The sequence below is a fragment of the Panthera pardus genome, unplaced genomic scaffold, assembly GCF_024362965.1.
Source record: "Panthera pardus isolate Hobbes unplaced genomic scaffold, ASM2436296v1 HiC_scaffold_17, whole genome shotgun sequence".
NCBI lineage: Eukaryota > Metazoa > Chordata > Mammalia > Carnivora > Felidae > Panthera > Panthera pardus.
This window is the reverse complement of record NW_026526732.1, coordinates 10,993,953-11,018,242: the sequence shown is the minus strand read 5'-3', so window position 1 is coordinate 11,018,242 and position 24,290 is coordinate 10,993,953. Positions and strand designations below refer to the sequence as shown.

The window sequence follows — 24,290 nt, the reverse complement described above, 5'->3', positions numbered from 1 at the left end:
AACTGCCTCCAGAGAATCAATCAGGCAATTAATTTTGTAAATGAAATGCTGATTATACAAAGCTTCACATGAGAGGCCCAGTGATTAAAATCAATTTAACAAATTGTTTCAGGTGGGACTTGATTAATAATTTGCCATAAATGCTGAGGATGTATGACCAGCATACCTTGTTGTTACTCCTGCTATCCAGCTATATATATAAAAATACCTTGTTGTCACTCTTACTACCCAGCTCTCTGTAAAAATCCACAGGTAAGCTAAGCACTTTGTCATCCTACGACACTAACGGGGATAGAAGCCATATGCACACACACACACTAACTCACATATTTACTCTTTGTGTGTTTGTCTACCTAGATAGACCTAGCTAACAATGAAAATGGAATGCATTATTGCCATTCTGGTTTATGTTTTTCTGTGTTCTACTTAAAAACCAAAAACTTGCCCAGACAGGTTTGGGTACGACCAAGTTTAACAGGTCTTTTTTTCTATGTATGATGTTTTAGACTTTTATTATGCTAACATATATTCTGAATCTTAAAGAGTGGCATCTGCTTTATAGACATTTTCCATTCTTTTTTTTATAATAGTCATGAAAGTTTATGCTCCTAACAACATAGCTTCAAAGTATATAAAGCAAAACTGATTTAAAAAAAAAATAGGAAAAAATAGCAAACCCACAATCAAAGTAGATTTCATATACCTCTATCAGGAATGAACAGAATAGGGGCGCCTGGCTGGCTCAGTTGGTAGAGCGTGCAACTCTTGATCTCGGGGTTCTGAGTTTGAGCCCCAGGCTGGGCATAGAGACTACTTTGTCCCCACGAGGCTGCTGTGTCCCTGGAGGTGTAGGGTCCTGGGTCAGACCCATCTCTGATTCCCCATTCTTAATTACAGGAACAGCTATATAAACATAGTTTGGGAAATGGTGTTGTAAGAATATTAGAAATAGTAACATTCGAGGCTGGAAATAAAAAATGCCAATATGTGGGGCATTATAATCTGAATCCTGGAGAAGTCGTACTTTGGAATAGGAGACACAGCTGGATGTCCTTCTCACGTTCATACACTAAGCATTCGTTAAGTGCCTGTTAGAAGCCAGACTTGAGATCCGGTGTCATAGTGTTCATTACTTAGAGCTGACGCGTCTAGAAGGCGGTCCAGTATTATTTAGGAGAGGGTGGCCCAGGGAGGGAAGGGTTAAGGTGCACTTGAGTTTCTTTAGTTTTGATTTTTTATTAATGAAGTAACAGGAACAGTGATTGTTCACTGTGTATGAGAAGGTGGGGGCTATGAGGAGAGTTAGGATGAGGAAGACCCCATTTCTGCCCCTAAGGTGCTTGCTGACGAGAGGCCCCGTAAGCATAGTTACAAGTGGTTGTGATAGCCGTTTAGTATCTGTTAAATGAGATAGTGGCAGCATATGGTGGGAGCCCTGAGAATGCAGAATACCTTATCTGGTAGTACTTTTGGGGGTTAGAAAGAGTTGCTAAAGTTTACAGCTGCCAAAGGCGTGTGGGGTGCAAGGGCATTCTAGAAAAGGGTGTGCCTTAGTGCATTGGCACAGAGGTGTGTAGAGGGGCTTCATTGTCGAATGAAGGTTCATTGAAGGTTCATTGTAGGTTCGTTGTTGAAGACTTGGCAGACGGCAGGTGTGGCACCTTAAGGTGAGCCTTGATTCTTTGGGTGTTGAACTTCTGGGTTTTGAGTTCTTTAGACCTCTTTGTAGCCCTTTCCCTGCCTTTTTGACTTGTAGAGCAGTTTATCGATAAGATTTCTGGTCAATGAATGAGGCAGAAAGGAGAAATATGTCTAACTGTCCACATTCCTTTTGATTCTCACCACGACAGTTGGAAGTTCTGGCAGGGAGGAGGGATGATTCTAGGATTACAGAATGCTAGAATGGAAGGGGCTGTAAGGGCTCATCTTGCAATCCCTCACTTCACGTGAGGAGTTGTAAGGCTCACAGGGGTGGAATTGCCCAGGAGTAACAAGCTCTCACGCTTAATTGAGCAGTTAGTGTGTGCCAGGCACTGTGTTTTGGGTCTGCTGTGTTCTTTCATACTACAAGCATACTACGAGGTGGCTGTATTATGCTAACTTTTCAGAGGAGGAAGCTTAAGTGCAGAGAATTAGCACAATTTGCCTGAGATCACACAGTTAATGGGGACCTGCCATGCAGGCCAGGCAGCCTTGGTTCCAGACTCTGTATTTGACCCCACTCTGCTGTACCAAAGAAGGCCTGATGGCTGGAGCGCTAGAGAGTTAGGCTCCACCTAGCACAGCAAGCACTTCAGCCGTTAATTAGTTGGCGATTAGTTGGCGGTCTCTGAACCCTCTCCTTCCTCCAACGGAAGCTTTGTCAACCACAGTTTGGGGATAGTTCACTTTTTGTATTTGTACTGAGATTTAAAACACTGGCAATGTTTTCATTTGGATAGTTGCTTTCCTTATTTTAAACGAGACAATTGGATGCGGGGGTGGGGGTGGGGTGGGGGGTGGCCTTGCCATGCCCTGCCCTGCCCTGCCCTGCCCCGCCCTGCCCTGCCCTGCCCTGCCCTGCCCTAGGAGGCACTGCTAGAGAACCAGGTCTGTTTACATCCTTTGAGCAGGGAGCAGGGTCCCATGGGGAAGGTGGGGTGTTATGAAAGCACATTTTGAAAGTTACGGAAACAAATAAGGGAGGTTTTCTGATTAAAGATGGTACATTTACATCTTTAAAGCTGGTTGGAGATCTTTTAAAAAGTATAGTAAGAAACCTGAGGAAGCAGAAAAGCCTTTATTACATCTTGAAGGTTGAGGCTGCTAACTTGGAAATGTAATTTGTGGGGAAGGGTCTCTAAGCAGAGCAGGGTTTTAACCTGGAAGGTCTTTCTTTCTTTTTTTTTTTTTTTAATTAATTGTGTGTGTGTGTGTGTGTGTGTGTGTGTGTGTGTGTGTGTGTGTGTGTAAGCTTCCTAGGATCATTTTTTTTTTTTTTAAACCTCCCCTTTTTAAGGGGCGCCTGGGTGGCTCAGTCGGTTAAGCCTCCGACTTCAGCTCAGGTCATGATCTCACAGTCCGTGAGTTCGAGCCCCGCGTCGGGCTCTGTGCTGATAGCTCAGAGCCTGGAGCCTGCTTGGGATTCTGTGTCTCCCTCTCTCTCTGACCCTCCCCTGTTCATGCTCTGTCTCTCTCTGTCTCAAAAATAAATAAACGTTAAAAAATTAAACACAATAAATAAGAACCTCCTTTTTTTAAAAAAAAACTTTATTATTATTATTTTTTTAGTAATCGCTGCACCCCACGTGGGGCTTGAACGTAACCACCACAAGATCAAGAGTTGAGTGCTTTTCTGACTGAGCCAGCCAGGCGCTCCTTCCTAGGATTATGTTTTAACAAGTATTTAAAATATATAGTCAGGGGGCTCAGTTGGTTAAGCATTTGACTCTTGATCTCAGCTCAGGTTTTGATCTTGGGGTTGTGAGTTTGGCCCTGTGTTGCTCTCTGTGCTGGGCATGAAGCCTACTTAAAAAAAAGTTAAAATCTGTGTTTTGCCAGTTTTAGTACATTTAGGGAAAATACTGCAGCCCCATACTCCTCCCCAGTTATATCTGACCACGTACCCTTCTTTTATTCTGTGTGCACGCTTCTGGTGTTTTGACTCTTTTGGTTCTCTAGGTTTCTTTTCCCCAACGTTCCTCCTCACAGGGCCCCCTCCCCAGTGGTGCCAGAGGCCCCAGTGACACTGTGTGGTCATTGAGGGCCCTACTTGTAGATAAAAGATACAGTGATTATTCCGGTTTTTCAGTTTCTTTTTGCCCCCTTCTTTTAGCTTTATTTTGAAATAATTTCAAATTTACGGGACAGTCTCAAGAATAGTGCAGAGAGGTCCCCTATACTTTTTACTTTGATACATCAGTTTTGAACATTTTGCTACATTTACTTTTACCCACCCACCGATCTACCTACAATGTATTTTCTCAGGAGCTTTTGAGAGTAGGTTGCATGTGTCTGCCCCTTTACTCCTTAACAGTGCCAGTGATTTTCCTGGAGTGTATTTCCTGGAGTGCATTTCCTGGGATGAGGTGGTTCTTTTACGTACCCCAGGGCCGTTAGCACCCTTGGGATATTTAACTTGGGTGCAGTACTTGAACTACAGTCCCTATTCTGATTTTGTCTGCTGTCCAAATAGCATCTCTATAGCAATCTTCTTTCCTTCAGTGTGGGATCCTGCCTAGGAATTATTATATATGCATTTAATTGCCCTTTTTCAGTGTATACTAAACAAGGGTCATTTATACGTGGATTTTTTTTTTTTTTTTTTTTTTTGCTAAATCCAGTACGGTACTGTAAATGTATTTTTTCCTTATGGTTTTTCTTAAGTTTATTTATTTTGAGAGAGACAGAGAGAGAAAGAAAGCGTCAGCGTGAGTGGGGATGGGGCAGAAGGAGAGGGAAAGAAGGAATCCCAAGCAGGAGCTGGAAGTGGGGCCCGATCCCACAAACCATGAGATCATGACCTGAGCTGAAACCAAGAGTCAGATGCTCGACTGACTGACCCTTCCCCAGGTGCCCTTCCTTATGATTTTCTTCAAAACATTTTCTTTGGTTTACTTTATTGTAAGAATACAGCATATATATGTAGAACATACAATACATACACGAATACATGTTAATAGACTAAGATATTGGCAAGGCCTCTGGTCCACGGTCGGCTAATAGTAGTTAAGTTTTTGGAGAGTCCAAAGTTACATGTGGATTTTTGACTCTGTGTGGGGTCAGTGCCCAAACTCCGATGATGTACAGGGGTCAACTGTGTATTAGTCATATTAACTTTTTTTTTCTTTGGACAGTCACATTACACTGCCACCAGTATATGCTTTCACTTAATCATGGCTCTGATAAAGTGGGTCTTTTGTGGGGTCGTGCCTCCGGAAAGCATGTTTACACGGGGGGCTGGCGGTCTGTGTAGGCAGGCACTCTTTGTCTAGAGATTGGTAAGTCAGTTGTTAACTTTCAGATATTTCTATCGGTATTTTCTTTAATGCAATTTTGAAGTCGTTAATTTTAAAACGTTAATGAAATAGTTTCAAAGAGGCGAGATGGCAACCACGGCGATTGCTGGGGAAACCAGGAACTTCGCGGTCTGTCTTCAGGTGCTGCTCTGCCATGTCTTTGGAATTATTTTTGGATGCAAATCACACGCCAGACATCTTCAGAACGGTTGTCTTTTTGAGGGAGGTATTATCTTCACTTGAAAGATGGGAAAACTGTGGCTTAGAGCACTGGAAGAATTTACCCGACGTTTCGTGGCCAGTCAGCAGCAGGAGAGGATTATGAACCCAGGTCTACCCAATGTCAAACGTTATGCTTTTCCCGTTGTGGTAGACACAGCATGTTAGTTTCTGCTTGTTTGCAGAATCTGATAATTGGTAGTGGCTCCCTGCAGCTGTGCAGGGTGGAAGATTCTGAGGCTTACTGGACTTCGGGAGAATGAATACTAGGATTGATTAGCAGCGTTTCTCTCGCCTGCACATTAGTGGAGGGGTGGAGGGTATCCGTGCCTCTTGGTGATTATTCTGACGTTACACTTCCACCTAATAATGATGATCATAAAATCTATCCCTATTAAAAGCCTGTTTTGTGCCAAGGACTTAACTATAGGATCTCCAGTTCTGTAACTCTACAGTGAGAGTGGCAGTGTTCTTGGTGTTTAGATGTGTTAACTGAGATGCAGAGAGGTGAAGTGTGACTTTCTTCAGCATTACACAGCTAAAAGTGATGAAGTCAAAATTTAACATACTCTTACAAAAGCTTCCTTTCTTGATTTAAATCTGTATTTATATGGGAAATATACTATATGATTTTTCTTTCTTAAATAAGCCTGCTACTAAGTTGTCAGTTGTGACACAATGAATATGAATGATAGTGCCTACTTAGAGATGTAAATTTTAGAAATTGTCAAAGCCATGGTAATAGCTGTACAGTTTTTTTTTTTGGGCACTGAGAATAACAAATCTGCAGGAAAATAGAAATATATACCGTTACTATTTTGATATTCCCTTTAGATCTAATCTAATTTTGAAATAAAAAATACATATATATGTGTGTGTGTGTATGTATGTATATATACACATATATATTTATACACACACATATACATACATACTTGGGTTCATACAATTATTACATTTGCTAAATTAAATTTAAAAGTATGGTGCAGACAGTAATTTACTCACTGAATTGACTTAAGAAGTTGCTGAGCTTGGGGGATTAGGCAAATAATAGGTTTTCCCAGGTTATAAAAATCTGCCCCAAAGTGGGGAACGAAAGCAGTCTTATTTTCTGGACTTGATTCTGTGGAATCTAGATGATAGCTCTAAATGGGTTTAATATTTTTCTTCTCACTTCATCATTCCTGTTCCCGTGGGACAGTCTAGCTGGGGAGACAGACATGTATCAAATAGTCACTCAAATAGATGTTCTTGCAGGCTTTCCTGAGGGCCATGAAGGAAAAGCACAGTGTTTTCTGAGGGGAGTCCTGCCTCACTCTGGTGTTCAGGGAGGGTTTGTCTGAGGACAGGACAGTAGGGCCGAGTTCTCCAGGAGCATAGAGCTCCTACGTGGAGGGGACAGCACAGTCGAAGGCCCAGTGGTGGGAAAGTAGGTGGTTTTTTAGAGCCCCGTGGAGGCCAGTCTGGTCGGAGGGGGCGATTCCCTTTGGCAGCAGTGATGGGTCCAGCTGGGGTGGGACTTGGTGAGGGATGTCTGTGGTGGGACAGGAAGGAGTCAGGATGCGTCCTGGGATCCTAACCAGTACATCTGAATGGGGAGAGTCTTTCCCTGAGATCAGAAACGGGTGGGGAGGGTACTAGGCACCCGGGCAGGAATGTTGGGTGGCAGTTGGGTATAGAGCTCTGGGGCTCAGGGAATCAGCCAAGGGAGACACGTTTGGGGGACACAGACATGAGGAAGTAATGGAAGCTGTGGCTTTATCTGAACTTGTGAAAAGTGAAGCTTTGTGTGCAATGATGCTTGATTCTTTACCTCTTGTACTGTTGACCGTCAAGAAGCCTTCGTTCCAGTTAGAGTCCTATTTAACTGGCGATGTGGTGTTGAGAAAGTCATTGCTTCTTCTGTCCAACACATGTTAACTATGCCAGGCATTGTGCTCAGTGCTAGGTATACAAAGATGAATAAAACAAAATTTTTCCCTTTAATTAACAGTGTGCTGGGAGACAAGAAAATAAGTAAATTACGGAGTGATTTCACTCTGACTTCCATTTGCTAATTTGTTAAGAGGAAAAGAAAGAAGATTTTGGAAGCTATTGCTATGTGATAAATCCTGTGGTACTTCATTTAATCCCCCAGCAACACAAGAGGTGAACATGACCTACTGTTAGACGGGAACCTAAGTTACACAGCTAGTCAGTTGTATAGGTAGGACTCACACACCAGGCCTGTCGGACTCTAAACTCCCTGCCATTCCCTTATACCTTTTTTGTCTAGAATTCTAAGTGTTTTTTTTTTTTTTTTTAAACCATGGACTGTTTATTTTATATGAAAAAGATGGAGGGATTTGAAGCAGGGAAGAGGTGGTCACTCAAGGCAGGTGTTTGTGCTTGCATAGTAAGCACTGTAAGTGAATCAGCAGAGTTCTGTGCATCAGTGCAAAGGATTTTCCTAAGGTTTATAATGAGGACCTTCCTCCAAGAATGCTGATGCCTGGCTTTATGTCAGTCTTTAAAAATGGCACTGGTGGTTAGCTGAAGGCTCTGTCTGCTTCCTTGACCTCTTCAATAATTTTGTCAGTGACAGTGGCAAAGACATGGAAATGGCATGCTGATTTAATTGGTGGTTGATGTCAAGATAGGAAATACAGTTAATATGTTAGACGTCAGGCTGGAATGGTGACCAGAAATAAGCAAAATGAAAATAAGCAGAGATACAGACAAACTTGTACCACTAGAGTCAACTAACCAACGTTATAATAGAAGAGGGGAGAAGTGAGGTTTCATTACATCTGATGGGATGGATCATGAGTGTGATGGGGGAGCCCCCTGGGTGGCTCAGTCGGTTAAACATCGGACTCTTGATTTTGATCAGGTCACGATCTCGCATTCATGAGATCGAGCCCCAAGTTGGGTTCCATGCTGGAATTGGAGCCTGCTTAAGATTCTCTCTCTCCCTATCTCTTTCTGTCCCTCCCCCCTGCCCCCACCCCCCGTCTCTCAAAAAAATTTAAAAAAAATTAAAAAAAAAAAAAAAAGGTGTGATGGGGCCACCAAACAAGCACAGAGATCAAGCCCACATTAGTACCAGGATAGGCTCTGGGAAAAAGGAGCAAGTCCCTTTTGTATTAAGGGGACCAAGGTTTGGCATATTTTGCTCAGAAAAAGGAAATAGATATAGCTGTCTTCAAATTTCTGCAAAAGGATCTAAGTAAAACCAATGGATGTAAATCACAAGGAACAGATTTTTGTTATAGAGAAGAAAGGAATTAATAACATTCATGGTTGTAGACACTTAGGGGGTTCATACATACATCACCTATGAACCAATGAGGTTCTTTTCTGTTCTCAGATGCTTTGTTTCATTGCTGAATCCTTTATCCAGAGTATCTTAAGAATTGTGATCAAGTGAACGTGTATTAAAGTACTTTGGAAGTGCATGGTAGATGTTGGTCATTATTTGATAATGGAGGTCAGGAGGATCTTTGGATAGGTTTTTCGAGGATATTTCATTGACCTCTGACATTATAGACTGTATTTGGGATAGACATACATCATAGATGCATTTTTTAAAGTATCCCAGAGTTAAGATTCAGCTTCTTCTGCATGGTACTTTTTTTTGAATGTTACTTTTTATTGGTAGTTTATGGAGTTAATTTATATATATGTAACAGCATATTAATATTTTATGGCTAATCTTAATTCTGGAAAGTGAAAATCCAGTGGTATTTTAAATGTAGAATATAATTAGGAAAAAATATTGTGTCTTCTGCTCCTGTCCTGTGTAATGATAATGTATATGTGACAAACTTCTTTATTTAAAATTACACATCAAAACATGTTTCTTTCAGATAAAAACTGCACACATAAAAATTTCCTACAGTCCTATTTTTACAGTTTTTTCCCTTCATCCCCTTACCTTCTCTCTTCTTTCAAGTTTCACTCTGTGGTTCCACACATATGTATGTTCTATGTAACTTGCCTGAAGGAAACTCAAACCAAAAATACTCACCGTGGTTGTCTCTCCAAGTCCGTATATGAATATTTTGGTGCGTCCCTGCCCCTCTTCCCACATTGCAGATGGCATCGTGGTTAGAGGGCACCATGGTTCTTGGAGCCAACAACAAAACAGCCTCTTGTTTTTCTTTTTTAAATCTATTTACTTATTTTGAGAGAGACAGGGAGATAGAACGAGTGAGCAGGAGAGGGGCAGAGAGGGAGGGAGAGAGAGAATCCCAAGCAGGTTCCACACTGTCAGCACAGAGCCTGATGCGGGACTTGAACCCTTGAACCATGGGATCATGACCTGAGCCAAAATCAAATTAGATGCCTAACCGCCGGAGCCAACCAGGCACCCCACAACAGCCTTTTCTGCCATGACTAATGTCTTAGAATTCCACTTCTTGGTCCTTCCCTTACCATCGTAGAACGTAGCAAACATTCCTGTATCGACAAGGAGAACTTCCAAATGTGTCGATACTCAGATTCGAAGTTCCAGGGTTTTGGTTCAGGTCCTCATACACGTTACCGTCTTGTCATTATTAGTATAAGTAAAAGCACAATGGTATTAGATGCTGGGTGCATTTTTCCCTGCTTCAGTCTCATGGCCTATGTGGATGCATGCTGCAGAGGAGGGGACTGTGGGCCTGAGTCAGGACGCTTCTCTCCTGGTCTCGGCTCTGCACGAGTTCCGCAGCCCCGGGCAGGTCCCCACAACTCCCGGCCCCCATGATGTCGTCTGGGATGGAGAGTTTTCTGGGCGGTGGGATTCTGTGGTGGTGGTGGCAGTGGAAACTGAGGGTCTTGGGGTTTTCTGGCCTGAGGAGGAATATGTACATAAATAGGTACGTTTATGAGATGAAGGAAAGTCTTTAGTGCCTGGCGCCTCTGTGTTTGATTTAAACTGATGTTAATGCCATTAGAAGAGCTTGACCAAGAATGTTGCACTGTATATCATCATTGGCTTCTTACATGTCTTCTGCTTATGTGTACAGACAGAATCAAGGTAGAAATTGGCCAGGGAGTTTGTTACACTTTATTTTCGAGAACGTTTTACTTTATGCCATCAGCCTTCATTCCGTGGAGTTCCTGAGTCAGCACAATCTAGGTCGTTTGTGCGGTGTGCTAAGTGAGACACACATACAGAGCTGCGGAGCATGGGCATTGCCATTCTAGACTACTTGGGAGGTAAGAAGGAACACCTGAGAAATGAAAAACTCGTACACGAGTTCCATAACAACACGAGGCAACTCAGAAGTCTGTTACCAGCGGCGTAGGAGAGATTTCGGGGTCCGTCCCATAGACAGTGTTTCTGGGGTGTGGTGAAGGGGGACGCTCTGCTGTCCTTGAACCGGGACTTGAGTGAGCCTGGGGCTACACAGAGAGGAGAGCAGGGGCAGCCCCCGAAGGAGGACCAGCGGCCGTTCCCTGCTGGTGAGTGCTGTGAGTGGGAGTGTGGGTGCCGGGCCGGGGGAGGGCGAATGCGGATCAGCTGTGTCTCCCACCCACCCCCGCCCTGTAGCAAACCATAGTCATGTTTGCAGCACGCCTGGGGGAAAAAAAAGCATTTTAGGCTTATATTTAGACGTTATCGCCGAAAAGTAAACATAGATTGCTTCATGATATGACAGCCACGAGTTACAGGTCACTGTGGCTGGCTCTGATCCTTATCAGCCGAGTTTTCACATGGCTGTAATTCATGCACATCGCTCTTAAACACTTGACATTGTTTCATATGTCCTTTTCCGTGTCTCTGTTCCACGGTGCTCGTTTGTTGTGGCTCGTTCCCACATCCTAGGATCGTCGCTCGAGTTTTCTTCTTCGGACAGTGGGTGTAAGTGGTTCTGAGAACTGTTACTGGTCTTACTGATTTGACTTTCACATTTATTGTGAGGTCGGTTTTATTTCTTCCATTTAGTGAGTAGAAGACCAAGAAATAAGCAACATATATATTCAGGGTTCTACAGTGGTGGTAATTGGGGGGGGATAAGGGTGAGGGTCTGCTCGGCAGCTAAGCCCACCCTCCCTTCCCTGGACCGTGCCGTGTCCCGTCAGTATGAGGAATCTTGTCGCTGGGACGGATTTGGATAAGTGGCACCCCGCCCCACTTGAGAGAGAGTATTAGAGTTGGAGCAAGACACAGTGTTGAAAGCTTTTGGTTAAAGCTTATTGTCATATGATCTCTCAGAAAGAGTAGTGGTAAGAAACCTGTTAGTGGGTACAAAACCTACCAATACAAACACTCATTTACTCAAATTGGGTTTCATTTTATAGGTAATGGAATGTTACTTCGAAGTTTTCTTAAGTTGCTGGTAATTTAGAACATTTTCCCAGATAATGGTTGAAATGGGAAGAGTTTCTTTCTCTAAGCGGTTACTTAATCCAGATACATAGATACAATTGGAGATCAGAAAAATGCGGAGAGTTCTTTCGGTGGCTTTGGCAGTGCCTTTCTTCAATTTGTGAAATATTATATTCAGAAAGAAACTACTAATAAAGCATCTCCTTAACTGGATATCCAGTAGTAAATAAATTACATAGATGTCTTTATTGTAAGTACATATGTACGTGTACTCTGGAAGGCGGGTAATGAAGGAGTAAGTGTAAAAAGCACCAAGTGTACCTAAAGTACACCAAAGGTATAGAAGTGAGTTGTTCTTTAACTTGGGTAATCTTTAAAAGGGTAGTTGGATTCTCAGGCCGGCCTCTGCAAACCTCTGTAACCTAGAATACAGCCTAACCGTGCCACCTGGATTGTCTAGAATTTATATCAAATACATATTTAAAAAATATACACTGTACTCTTGTGTGGTCGTCCTAGGAATGGAGAACCTTCTGAGGATTTTGGAGGATGTAGGTAGGATGTGACGTAGGATGTGACGGCTTCCCAGAAGATTTAGGAGAGTGTGTGTGCACGTGCGTGCATGTATGGTAAATAACTCATACATACGTATATTTACAAAAACTTATTTGAACAAAGGAGGGGTTATGAGAAAGTCTTATCAAGAAACAAAATCGCATGAGACGTTGAGTTACAAACCTACACTAGTTGTGTTGAGCTCTTTGAAAGTGGGCAGTACTTACCATAGGCTTCAAAGCTCTTGTCTTAATTTACAGAACCGAAGTTCAGGAATCGGCAGTTGTGGAATGGTATCTGAGAGGGAAAACCCGTTTGGAGTAACATATTTAGAAAAGTATTTGAGGACTTTTTAAATGTGGACGATGTCTCTGATACAGCAAATGTCTTATATGAGAAATGAAAATACTGATACTCAGGAATAGATCATCTCAAGTGTAGATGATAAAAATGTAAAATTGTTTTGGGTTAGAACTGAATATGAGAAGTGACCTGGCCTTTATGTTTTTTTGGAAAAGACTTAGATTTGATTTGGTCTTTGGTTTCTTTAAGGAGATAGTAGTAAAAAGCAGGGGTTGAAATATCCCGTTATTTATTTAATGTTAAAAATAGCAAGAATATGCAGCAGGATGAATTTGGGGTGTGGATGTGTACTTAACACAAGGCCATAAGGCGAGAAGGTTAAAATTAAATAATTTGCACTGTATAAGTATCTGTTTTCATATCTGAAGTCTCACTGAAAGGTATTAGATGCATTTTGAGAGGTACAGATAATGTGTGTATTTCATGCTTTAGATTTTCAGAAATCTCAGGGTTAAGCTAACATTTTTGACATGGGTGCAAATTAACTGAATTTTAAGCAGGACTGTGAGAGTTTATGGCAGTGATGAGATAGATATTACGAAACAGTTTTAGTCACTGATAAGATGAATTTCCTGCACTGTTATCTGTAGCATTAAAATATAGACATTCCAATCATTTTTCCATTTTAAATTTCTGCTTTAATTAAGCCAGTTTGGATCGTGCACTATTTAAAGTGAAATAAGTAGACCTTTCCTCTGCCCTGGCTAATCCAGATTGAATGTGGAGATAGGGCTGCCTCAGGGCCCCGTATTAGAAATTTAGCCTGAAATCTGATTTACTCAGCCTCTCTGTTGGCCATTCATTCACTGTGCGGATTCTGAAATCACCAGCTCAGCCTTGATTTTCACACTTCCATAGAAAGTTTTATTTTATCTTTTCAAAGAAAGTGTGGGAAAGAATTACATTTTGCTTTTTTTAGGCACCCATTTTAATTTATATGATTCTGGGAAAACTTAATTCTCAATGCTCGATTTTAGTTTTGTTACAGTGTGTCAACATACATGTTTGTGTGTTGAATTGTGAAGTCAGCACAGGTGGTGTAACATCAGTGTATTGTTTGAGAAACTTCTGTCATCGTAAGTACAAAATTTCCTTGACGGGTGAGAGTAACACACTTACAAGCCCATGAAATTGTGAATTTCGAGCCGAACTGTTTGGCCTCCCCACGTTTTCGTTCAGGTGAGATCAGTTCCTGGCAGATTCCTACGAATCCCTCAGACCTGAGCTTCCCTACAGGAAGGCTTTGTGACAGCCCATCACAGACCCGCTGAGGGTCCGCTGCACGGTCCACTTAGGGTGTCCACTGGGGGCATTGCAGTCCCTGTTCAGCCCGTCTGCTTCAGTGGATCGCTCATTTCCCCAGGACAGCCCCTGATGCGTGTTCATTTTCTCCGGGGCCTGGCCCGCTGCACACAGCAGACGTGCAGGAAGGAGGGGAAAGATTGCTTGCGGCCTTCAGCTGGGGTGCGGGTGGGAGGGAAGACCGGCTGTCACAGAGCTTCCCCAGCTTGGGTTTTGGGTCTGTGCTCCCGGCTCACCTCTCTCACCTCCCATTCCTGGCTTAGTTCCTTGTCTTTTGGTTACTGCCCTCACCTCTGTGATGAGGCTGCCCTGGCCAGACTCGGCAGTTACCTTCTAGTCGTCGGGTACAGAGCAGGGTTTTGCCCTCACCTGTTGGACACCTAGGCTGCATTTGGCATGCCTGTCGTGTTTCGAGGCACGACTCCCTTCTTTTCCATGACACCATACTCTAGAGCCTGTATTTTCCGACTGTTCTTTTGGCTTCTTTGTGGGCTCCTTCTTTCCCTTAAATGGTGATATTCTCTAGAGTTTTGTCCTCTATGCATTGCTCTTTTGTTCATCTACTCTTCCTAGATAAAGTTCTTGAGGTTTTATATGATATGCTTCCTGTTGATTAACTCATCCAGTAGTCACTGAACATTTTGCTGTGTGCCAGGTGCACTGTTTGACTTACATCCTGGAGATACAGTGGTGAGTAAAACAGAAAAATCACCGCCTTTCCAGGAGCATATATCCTCTATATGCTGACTTTCCCCCGTTTGTTATTGTAGCTCAGCCCTTACTCCCCAAGCTACAAATGTATTGTGTCCCTTCCTTCTGGATGTTTTCCACTGGATTTCCTGTAGGAAGCTCAGATTTCGTACGTAGCATACTGAAGGCTCCCTCTGGCATGGGGGAGACGGTTGATCTGCCTGTGCCGCCACACGTTCCTTCTCAGTTGGTGTCTTACCATCTATTAAGCCACCCTGGACTCCTGTCTTCTCCCGTCACTCACTCAGTCTCCAAGTGGTGCCGCATCCCCATCCTGTCACTGGAATCCGGGCTCGCTTTCTCCCACCACTGCTACCAGTTTAAGACCTCAGCTCGCCTGCCCGCTGCGGCAGCCCACCCTGGTTCCAGCCAGCTGCCTGAGAGCAGTCCTTCCGAAAGCTGGAGCCGATTATCGTTCTCTCTGTTGAAAGCACCCGGTGGTTCATCCCCCGGATGCAGTCCGAAGCTGACTTGTAAGGCTCACCCTCGTACTGGCTTCCGCCTGCTTCAGCTTCTTTGCAAATTCCTGCTTCATCTGGATCTGAACTGCTTATGTTTCCTTGTCCACACCAGGAAGCTCGGCTCCGTTGAGCCTGTGGTTTCTGCTGCGGCTTCTGCCTTACGGCACTCTACGCCCTGTCCCTCCCCACCTTGAGCCTGGCACTTCTTCATTCATTTATTCTGCTAATCTTTGAGCCTTCTGGAGAGTTTTCATATATATTACAGAGTCTGGCATGCAGTAGGAATCAATATATGGTTTTGGAAAGAAGGAAGGAAGGAAGGAAGGAAGGAAGGAAGGAAGGCCGGCCGGCCGGCAGGCGAGAAGGATCGTTGGATGAATGCTGCAGGCCTTTTTAGCCCCTTGGGGAGGGACTTCCCCCACCACTGCATTGCTCCTTTGAAGCACCCAGGGCAAGAAAGCCCCAGCTGAGGCTCTAGTTCTGGCTCTGCTGAATGGCCTTGGCCCTGAGGCTCATGGGCTGACTCACTAAACCAAAAATAAAACTTAAGAGTCTAGTTTTGAACTAGTTATGTTTGGTTAAGATACTGACATAGGGAAGGTGGCTTGTGACTCATAGTCTGGGAGCCTATTCATGCACACTAGTAGTCTTTGAAACTTTTTACCCTAGACATTCTGTATTATCTAAAATCTACCCTTTCACTTTCTCATGAGCACTCAGATGCATTAATGTTTGATCAGGAGTTCCAGATTCAGGTCCAAAACAAAGTCGTTGTTCTAAGAATACTTTGAAGTCAGAAAGCCTTGCGAACCACTCAGTATACTTAAAGCTAAGAGGAGCTGGGTGAGATTAACTGATCATGCTCATTCCTATATGTACAGCAGGATTTTAGATGCAAATGTTTTCTTTCTGCAGACTCTTTCCTTCTCTGGTTTACACCGGATCCCTCTTAATTGTTAAAATCTCCCTAAAAGTAAACAAAAAAAAAAATAAATGTCGTGTAGCCATCTAGGTATTTTTCTTAAATGTTCTTCTGGGTTTTTATTTGCCAGGTTATTATTACTTTTTTTTTAATGCAATAATTGACCTAGAGCATATTCATCTCAGGTGTTATATACAACATAATGATATGATACTTGTGTGTATTGTATGTTTTTAATATTTTCAAAAGTAAGGATAGTTGTGTTTTTAACATATATGTGAGTGTAACAGTTTCTGCCTTTGTAGTAAATCATGACTTAAATCTGTGTCTGTTTCTTTCTTCACAGGGCAGCCCAATGGATCCTATGGTGATGAAGAGGCCGCAGTTATATGGGATGGGCAGTAACCCTCATTCTCAGCCTCAGCAGAGCAGCCCTTACCCCGGAGGCTCCTATGGTCCCCCAGGGCCACAGCGCTATCCAATCAGCATCCAGGGTCGGACCCCAGGGGCCATGGGAGGAATGCAGTACCCACAGCAGCAGGTTTGTGCTGGTTTTTACCCCACCCCTCTCCAAATGGGTGATCCTCTTGTCTTTGTCTTTTACCGACTACCTAAGATTGGTACTGAGAGAGTTAGGGGGCATTTCACTGATTTTCTGCTCTCTTTTAATTATCATCGTTTCTTCAAGTAATCATGGGTGCAGTTTCCTTTTTTTTTTCTTTTCAAGAAGGAAAAGTGAGCTGCTTAGAACAAAGTGGACAGAACATCTGTTTGGTAGAGGGCTGTTACTGTGTTACTGGCTGTATTGGAAAGATAGGCAGTGTCATCATTTTGCAGCAAATTATATAGATCTACCCCCTGTCGTGAACTTGGCTTTCTAACATTTCTGATGGCAGACTGGCAGATTCTGAACTGTGAATAGATTTTTAAAGGTGACATTTTAACTTAAAGAATAAATAACCATGAAAATGGCATCATCTTTGAGAAAAGTTTTGGATTCTCCCAAAAAGTTATTTTGCATTTATTCAATAACATATGAATTTCATATAAGAGGATTTGGTATATATCTGTTTTCTTAGCCTTTGATGGGTTTTATGTTTTTACTTAAAACAAAAAAGACTTCCTTCGTTTTATCGACTCAGTATTTTTCTCTAGAATCAAATAGTTGGAGTTACCTTAAATACCCATCTACTTTCCAGCAGTAGTAAACCTATAGTCTCTTGGATACTGAGAGTGTATCCTTGTAATGTTGGCCTGAGGAAGCATGATATTAGGAAAAGACTAAATTCAGACTCGTTAGGGTGTTTAATTACTAGAAACCCCAGAGAGCCTTATTTATAAATTCCCACACCGTGTCTTTAATGGGGCGGGGGGGGGGGGGGGGCGTTGGGGTGGGGGGGTGCATTAGGAGGATCCATGTGCGTTTTACTGAATTCCCACACCGTGTCTTTAATCGGGGACGGAGTGGGGGGTGCATTGGGCGGACCCGTGTGCATTTTACCGCCTCCAGGTAGGTGACTCCACAGTGTTGCCAGTAGCCTCTTCCAGGGTTTCATACACTTCCTCTCTGCAGATCCTTCCCTGTGTTTAACCAAAAATGATCTGTGGGGGAAAAAATTGGCTCAGACTTCTGCTCTCTGTCAAGTGGATACTCCAGAGCTGTGTCCGTTAAGTTGCATGGGAGCCTTTTCCTTTATAGACTGAATATTGTTTTTCCTTTTCATCTTTGCCCCTCCTTCGATGATATTTTTATTTTACAGTGGTTAGAGGGCAGTTTAGAAGTAGCTCAGCCTTTGAGTCCTAGCTGTTGGTTCCTTAAACAGCCTTTGTTACTGTCACTAGTTCTTACTGTCCTTTATTAAATTGGCTGCCCGGAATTCTCTCCGTCACTTGCACACTTAATTGCTCTGTTAATTTTTTTCAACATGACTTCTTTCTTCCAGCAATATTTTGCTGCCTAGAGTAAAACATCTTTAGCTGAGGTTGCTAATGGTAAGGGGGAAATAATTTGTACGTGATTGAAAAGTAAGATGTGATTTTCTCTTCCTTCTTCGAATTTTAACCTAATTTGCCTTTAGTTGAAGGCAAGAAGGCCCAGGCAGCTAGCTGCCAAAAATCCTAATTCTCCTTCGTAGATGACCTCACGTGGGGGCTGATAGTTCTGTAGGAAAACTCTGGCCACGGGCAAGAGTAGAGGCAGAAGGGAAGAAGTGACCGACCTGGCGGGAAGAAGTGGCTACTAACCACTCCTTCTTTTTCTGCATTTTCTTTTTTTTCAAAAAAAATTTAAGTTTATTTATTCTCTCTGAGAGAGAGAGCACAAGTTGGGGAGGGGCAGAGAGAGAGAGAGGGAGAATCCCAAGCAGGCTCTGCACATCAGCACAAAGCCCGATGTGGGTGGGGCTTGAACTCACGAACCATGGGATCATGACCAGACCTTAACCGACTGAGCCACCCAGGCTCTTCTTTCTACCGTATTTTCCTCATGTCAGATTGGAAAGTCATTTCGAAAGGCGGTGTTCATGGCAAGCTCCTGGATGCTCCTTTATCTTTTTCTCTGAATGAGTTCAAGTCTTATCACAGGCTTTCGACATTGGCACGGTTTGCAGTCCCAAAGTGGAAATCCCAACAAATGGAAAGGGTGTGTAAAGAATGATTACGATTTTTTTTTTTTTATTCATGTGTAAGGCTAGAAGTAGAGGACATATGCTAATACATAAAGTAACTTTACTTTTGTCAGCTTTTTGGGGTTTTTTAAATCCCCGTGGCTTTTACCTAGATTTGAAATACAGGAACTCTTGGATTTATTTGAAGGGACAAGTTGATGAAGATAACTCACCGAGTTTTTCAGCAAATTTTTAATTAAGATTTTAGATTAGGTATTTTTACTGCAGACCAGAAGAAACATCTAATTCTGATTAAGGACAGGTCTTCCTGATAATGAAAGGAAAGTAGTGTATCTGGTAGGAAACTGACTGCCCTGACTGTAGAATGTCAAACTTCCGTATCGAGTTCATCATCATCAAAGGTTCTAAGAAATCTGTACTGTTTTTTCACCCTTTCGTTTAGTTATAGTATAGCCTTGAAATATAGTATCTCGTTTTGATAACTGGAAGGCTAAAAATAGCTATGAATGCATTTTTGAATGTGTGTAACATTTTCAAGGAGACACAGCTTTTTAATACCAAGTTCAAGCGATCAGGTATAGGCTAACTAATAGCTTTGAAGTGGAAAAAAATAGTTAAGGTATTGGCTAAAGGTTATTAGAGCACATTTATTTTGTTAGGTTTAGCCTGTGTTCTTTGGTGAGGAATTCTCATTGAGTTGCATTGTTTGTGAATTTTGGATAATTACAATTTGTCCATGGACAAGGTCCTGGCACAGTGATTGGCTGCTGGTGCTGTTTTCTCCTAGTATTAATGTCATTGGCTCAGCGTTTTTGTAGTCATGGCTGCTCATGTTTTTCAGGGAAAAAGTTGAAAGATAATGATGACATTGAGTTTTTATTGAGTGGACATCACCACCTAGGCATGACTTTGCTTTGGAGAGCCTCCAAAGCTTTCTGTGTTTGGTTTGTGAACCTCTAATGAGCTGAATCCAGTTCATTTAATATTGCTCGTATATTTCTGCAAAGGATTAAAATGCAGGAATTCAAGTTTGTAAATTGAGTTGCCCACTTACCAGCTGAGTGGTAAGTTGTCTTTGGCTCAGGGGTCACAGTGTGATTCCTGGCTAGCATTCCACTCCTGTGATAGGAATTTTAAATGACAATTCTGTTAGAAAGAACGGCCATGCTTGTATGAAACTGAACATGGGTGGTATCAGTGCTTGCTTTTTGTTTCTGAGATTAAGGAGGTACTGGCCACTGAGTGTTTGATTTTAGTGTTAACCTGCTGATTCTTGATGTGTATGGTGAGAATTTTATTTTTGAAATATACTCACGACGAGGTCTTTGAGCATGATAGGATGATAGTACATCATTTTGGTATTTATTAACTGGAACTAGATTTGTGGTCTTTCACGTGCTGATTCTCCCACGTCATCAGGCAAATACATAGCTAAACAGATTAGTTTTGCACAGTGCCCTAAAAACTAGCCTGTTTGAGTTTTTATTGAGCTGAGAGGGGAAATGAATTTTCTATGCCTCTGTGGAGAATGTTCTGCCTCTAGGCTCCTGGAATTCAAACCTGGAGATGGTTAACAGAAGTATACCGGTTGATTTCATCTAACACAGAGGAAGTATAATCTTTAAGGTTACTAGAATCTGATGCTGAGTTTTTCAGATGTTGTAAAAAACTTAGATACCAAGGTACCCTTTGCCGGATCAGGGATGTGGGTGAGCAAATGTTTTGTTTTACTTCTCTTGTCCTTTGTGATCATAAATGTATACATAGGTCTGTGCCAACTTGCTTTAAAAAAGATTTTCATATAAAAGAAATAGAACCCAGGAAAAATAGGCCACAGAAGTGCGGGTGTATTTATTTACGTCAAGCACATTTCAATTACGGCATGTAGTCTGAGATTTTTCCTGAGTTATCAAAGGTTAGTGGGTTGATATTTTAACTCTCTTTATCTTGTTGCAGAAGTTTGTATAATCTATTGCCGGTTGGCATTATAAAACCAGGAAAAGGGAAAGAGGGCAAAGTGAGAGATTTATGTTTATGAGTGCTTTTATAATGGAAAACGACAACTTTTTTAGTTTTAAAAACGCATCTGTGTTGCGAAAACCTTTACAACAATAAGAACATGGAATTGTTTTGAAAGATATTCTGGCAAAATTAAATAGAGATTAGTGATCCATCTGATCTTATCACTTTAAATCTAAATAAAAACCTAATTAAAATTGAGGTTCTTTTGAAAAAGGTGTTAGAAATCAATAGGTATTCTCATTTGTGTCTTCAGTTTATCTTCTGCACTCCTTGGATGTCTATTTTGCTGTGTGTTTTTTGAGTAAAATATTTATTTCAGAACATAAGCATTTTATTTGGTACCATCTTAACAGCCAAAACACTTCTTCCAATGCAAATGTTTATTTTGGCAGCAGATGTTTCTAAAAGGAGACAAACATTACAATTGTTTGGCTAAAATAAATGTTTTCTTTGGGGTTATTGAGGCAGCCAAGCAAGTTCTAGGATTCCCACCTGCGTTACTTTATATTGTCAGTCTCTTCTGGTAAAAAAGATTTACTTTTAAAAATACAGTTAAAATTATGTTTTGAGGGGCGCTTGGGTGGCTCGGTCCGTTGAGCATCTGACTCTTGATTTCAGCTCAGGTCATGGTCTCGTGGTTTGTGAGTTTGAGCCCCCCATCGGGCTCTGAGCTGACTGTGTGGAGCCTGCTTGAGACTCTCTCTTCGTCTCTCTCTGCCTCTACCCTGCTTAGGTACACATTCCTCACCCCCCACCCCCTTTCTCTTTCTATCAATAAATAAACTTAAAAAAATTTTTTTTTAATTATGTTTGGTTCCGGTTTGAACAATGTCTCTAAAAAGTCGGGATTAATGGGGTGGGGAGGCTTGGTTAAAGACGTAACAATTCCAGAGTTTTTTTGACATGAAACGTTTGCTTGGACTCAGTCTCTGAATCCTAAATGTGAATCCGGTGACCAGGGCTTAATTTTGGGTTTGCCTAAAAAGAGCTGAGAGTTCCTATTTTTAAGGAGCATAATGGGGTGTGATAGGATAAGAAAGGAAGGCTTGACTTAACATAATGGAGAAGAATGGGTCCTAGTGGCTGTTTTACCCTTAAGTTTTTGATAGTTTGCACTCACTCAAAGACACCCCCACCTGCACCTGTGTGTGCACGGGCTTGCTTGCACACACACAGAACAGAACGTCTGTGTGACAGTGGGATCTTAGTGCAACGGAATGTATCTGTGTATGCATATTCAGTATATTCAACATGTATTTTATGTGCACACAGATATACGTACGTATATGAGCAAACAGGTGCGTAAAGTGAAGGTAAACGTTTTGGCCAGTAAAACAGTGAATGCAGAGAGATCCCTTTCACTGTGCTGTTTACAGCATTTGTGAATAGCGTGTTCTGTGCTAAAAAACTTGGAGCCTAGCTGCACCTGCTCGTACACCTGAAACGTGTGGAGTCCTTTCAGCAGCTTGCAGATTTGTATCAATAATGGCCTTTTGTTGGCCACATTCTGTCTTGATTTCCTCAGTTCTTCATCAGTGAACGTGAAGGTATTTAAGGTTTACCGACAAAATACATTCACACCTCCTATTTCTGCTTCCAAGTAGATAGCAGATGCTACTCTCTTTGATGCCAAAGTTCCCTGTAGATGGATGTTTGTACCAAGAGGATATTTTTGAAAAGATTTGTAGGTACGGTAATTTTTATTTGCTCCTTAAAATGTAAATTTCTGGAATACAGAAATTTAACTGGTTCTATTTACTTTTTATATTGTACTTGAATTTAAGCATATTTTGAAGCATTCAGTGTGACATTCTTAGAGGAGGAGGATTAGAAGAGATCACATTTCAAGTTAAATTGAAATTTTAGGATTCTTAGCCTTTTTCCCTAAAAATGAGCAAAGAGCAGCTTTTATACTTGAATGTGTGATGAAAAAATGAGATGATTTATTTTAGTTAGGATAGCTACTTTTATATTAGAAAGTCTATGCTGATATATTTTTTTTATCTGAACATTCACATTGTTCTAGATATTCTAAAGATTATATGTGGTATATTGTGCCTGTTCTCTGCTTGTAGCTTATACTGTTTTCTCACTCACATCTGAATTCTAGGTATTTTACACTCATGGACTTTCAACTAAAATATCTCTTAAGCTTCTCTGTTACATTTTCATTTATGAGATGTGAATTTTAAGCATATGTTTAGGTAACATTAGAATTGCTCGAGTATATTTTAAATAAATTTGGTTTATTTGTTTTTTACCAAAGAAACATTGAATGTGATATTTATGTTAAAATTGTCTTTTAAGTTTTATGTATTTAAGTAATCTCTACACCTGACTTGGGGCTCGAACTTCTGACTCTGAGGTCAAGAGTCACCTGCTCCTTCGACTGAGCCAGCCAGGTGCCCTGATATTTATGTTAAAATTCAAACAATTCAAATAAAGTTAACGGTTGATACCAGTGAAATCAACCAATCACATTACTTCAGTGTTCCTTGAGACACAAGCAACCACGGAAGTCGCTAATTACAATGATTAAGTGGCATAAGTGGCATATTTTAGGCCAGTAGTTCTCAAGCTTTGCTGAATGTTAGAGTCTCGTAGGGTCCTTTAAAAACAGCAGGTTTGGGGGCACCTGGGTGGCTCAGTTCGGCATCTGACTCTTGATTTTGCCTCAAGTCATGATCTCACAGTTTATGGGATTGAGCCCCACGTCGGGCGCCTTGCTGAGCATGGAACCTACTTAGGATTCTCCATCTGTGTCTGCCCCTTCCCTGCTTGTGCACACACACACACACACACACTCACTCAAAATACATAAATGTTTAAAAAACAAAACAAAACAACTCCAGGCTTGGATGCTTATATCAAAGACTTCCAAGTGTTAAGGCCTCCCTCTTTTTTTGAGTGTGCCACACGTGCTCCCTTGTGCAGCTGGCATTAACAGGTGTCAGAGATAGACCAGTAAGTAAGGGCCCCAGAGCAGGTTTGGGGCCAGCGGATTGCCCCGCTTTGGGCGCTTATTCTCGGGCCCTGCCCAGTGAGTCGGGAGTTGACCACCACCATAAAGGGATGAAATGCGCCCAGATTCAGGAGCTGGGACAGTGTAGTCCTTTCTGATTAATGCTTAATCTGTGTGTGGTATCGGGAAAACCCGGACCTGACTGTGCCCATCCACCAAATGAGGGAGTTTGACCACAAGATCTCCCAGCTTGGATACTCCTTTTAAAATAATAGTAGATTAATTTCTTTTCATTTTAGTTTTACATTTTAGAGTCTTGTCATTTCCAGTACAGTCTTCTGAAATTTATGGGTTGATGCTTGATGGGTTGTATTAATATAACTACTAACCCTCTTTAAAATTCTTTCTAAAGAGCAAAGAGCTGTTTCTTCCTCAGAGGTTAGCAGATTGTTGCAATCAGTGCAATAAGGTATTTTCTTTAAATTTTCTTTGCAAAGTGAAAATTTTCTCGGATAACCTCTCCCTCCTGGATACTAGTTGTGTACTAGGTATGTAGAATGTTGTCTGTCCTGTGTAGTGTAGAAAATCACAAGATTGAGTTGCTAACTTTATTTGGGCTCACAAAAGGAAGCAAAGAGAGACCCAGTAATTACTCATTTAATACATTATTACTTTCTAAGTAGTTCTGAAAATAAGCACATACTGGACACAATTAGGATACACTGTGTACAGTGAATTCAGAGTAGAAATAAGAACTTTTCACATGTTCTTTTCTGTTGCTTTCACCCTTGTCTAAATCCCATGAAGAGCGA

General features: G+C 41.8%; 1 protein-coding gene across 9 annotated transcripts in view; it reads left to right on the top strand.

Moving 5' to 3' along the window:
• The window catches only part of ARID1B (AT-rich interaction domain 1B), a 446,720-nt gene that overhangs the window by 35,526 nt on the left and 386,904 nt on the right, over window positions 1–24,290 (top strand). For all 9 annotated transcript variants that reach the window (XM_053904333.1, XM_053904331.1, XM_053904329.1 and 6 more), the window contains exon 2: window positions 16,214–16,408. In XM_053904333.1, the coding sequence (XP_053760308.1) occupies window positions 16,214–16,408 (195 nt within the window). The remainder of the gene's footprint in view (window positions 1–16,213; window positions 16,409–24,290) is intronic.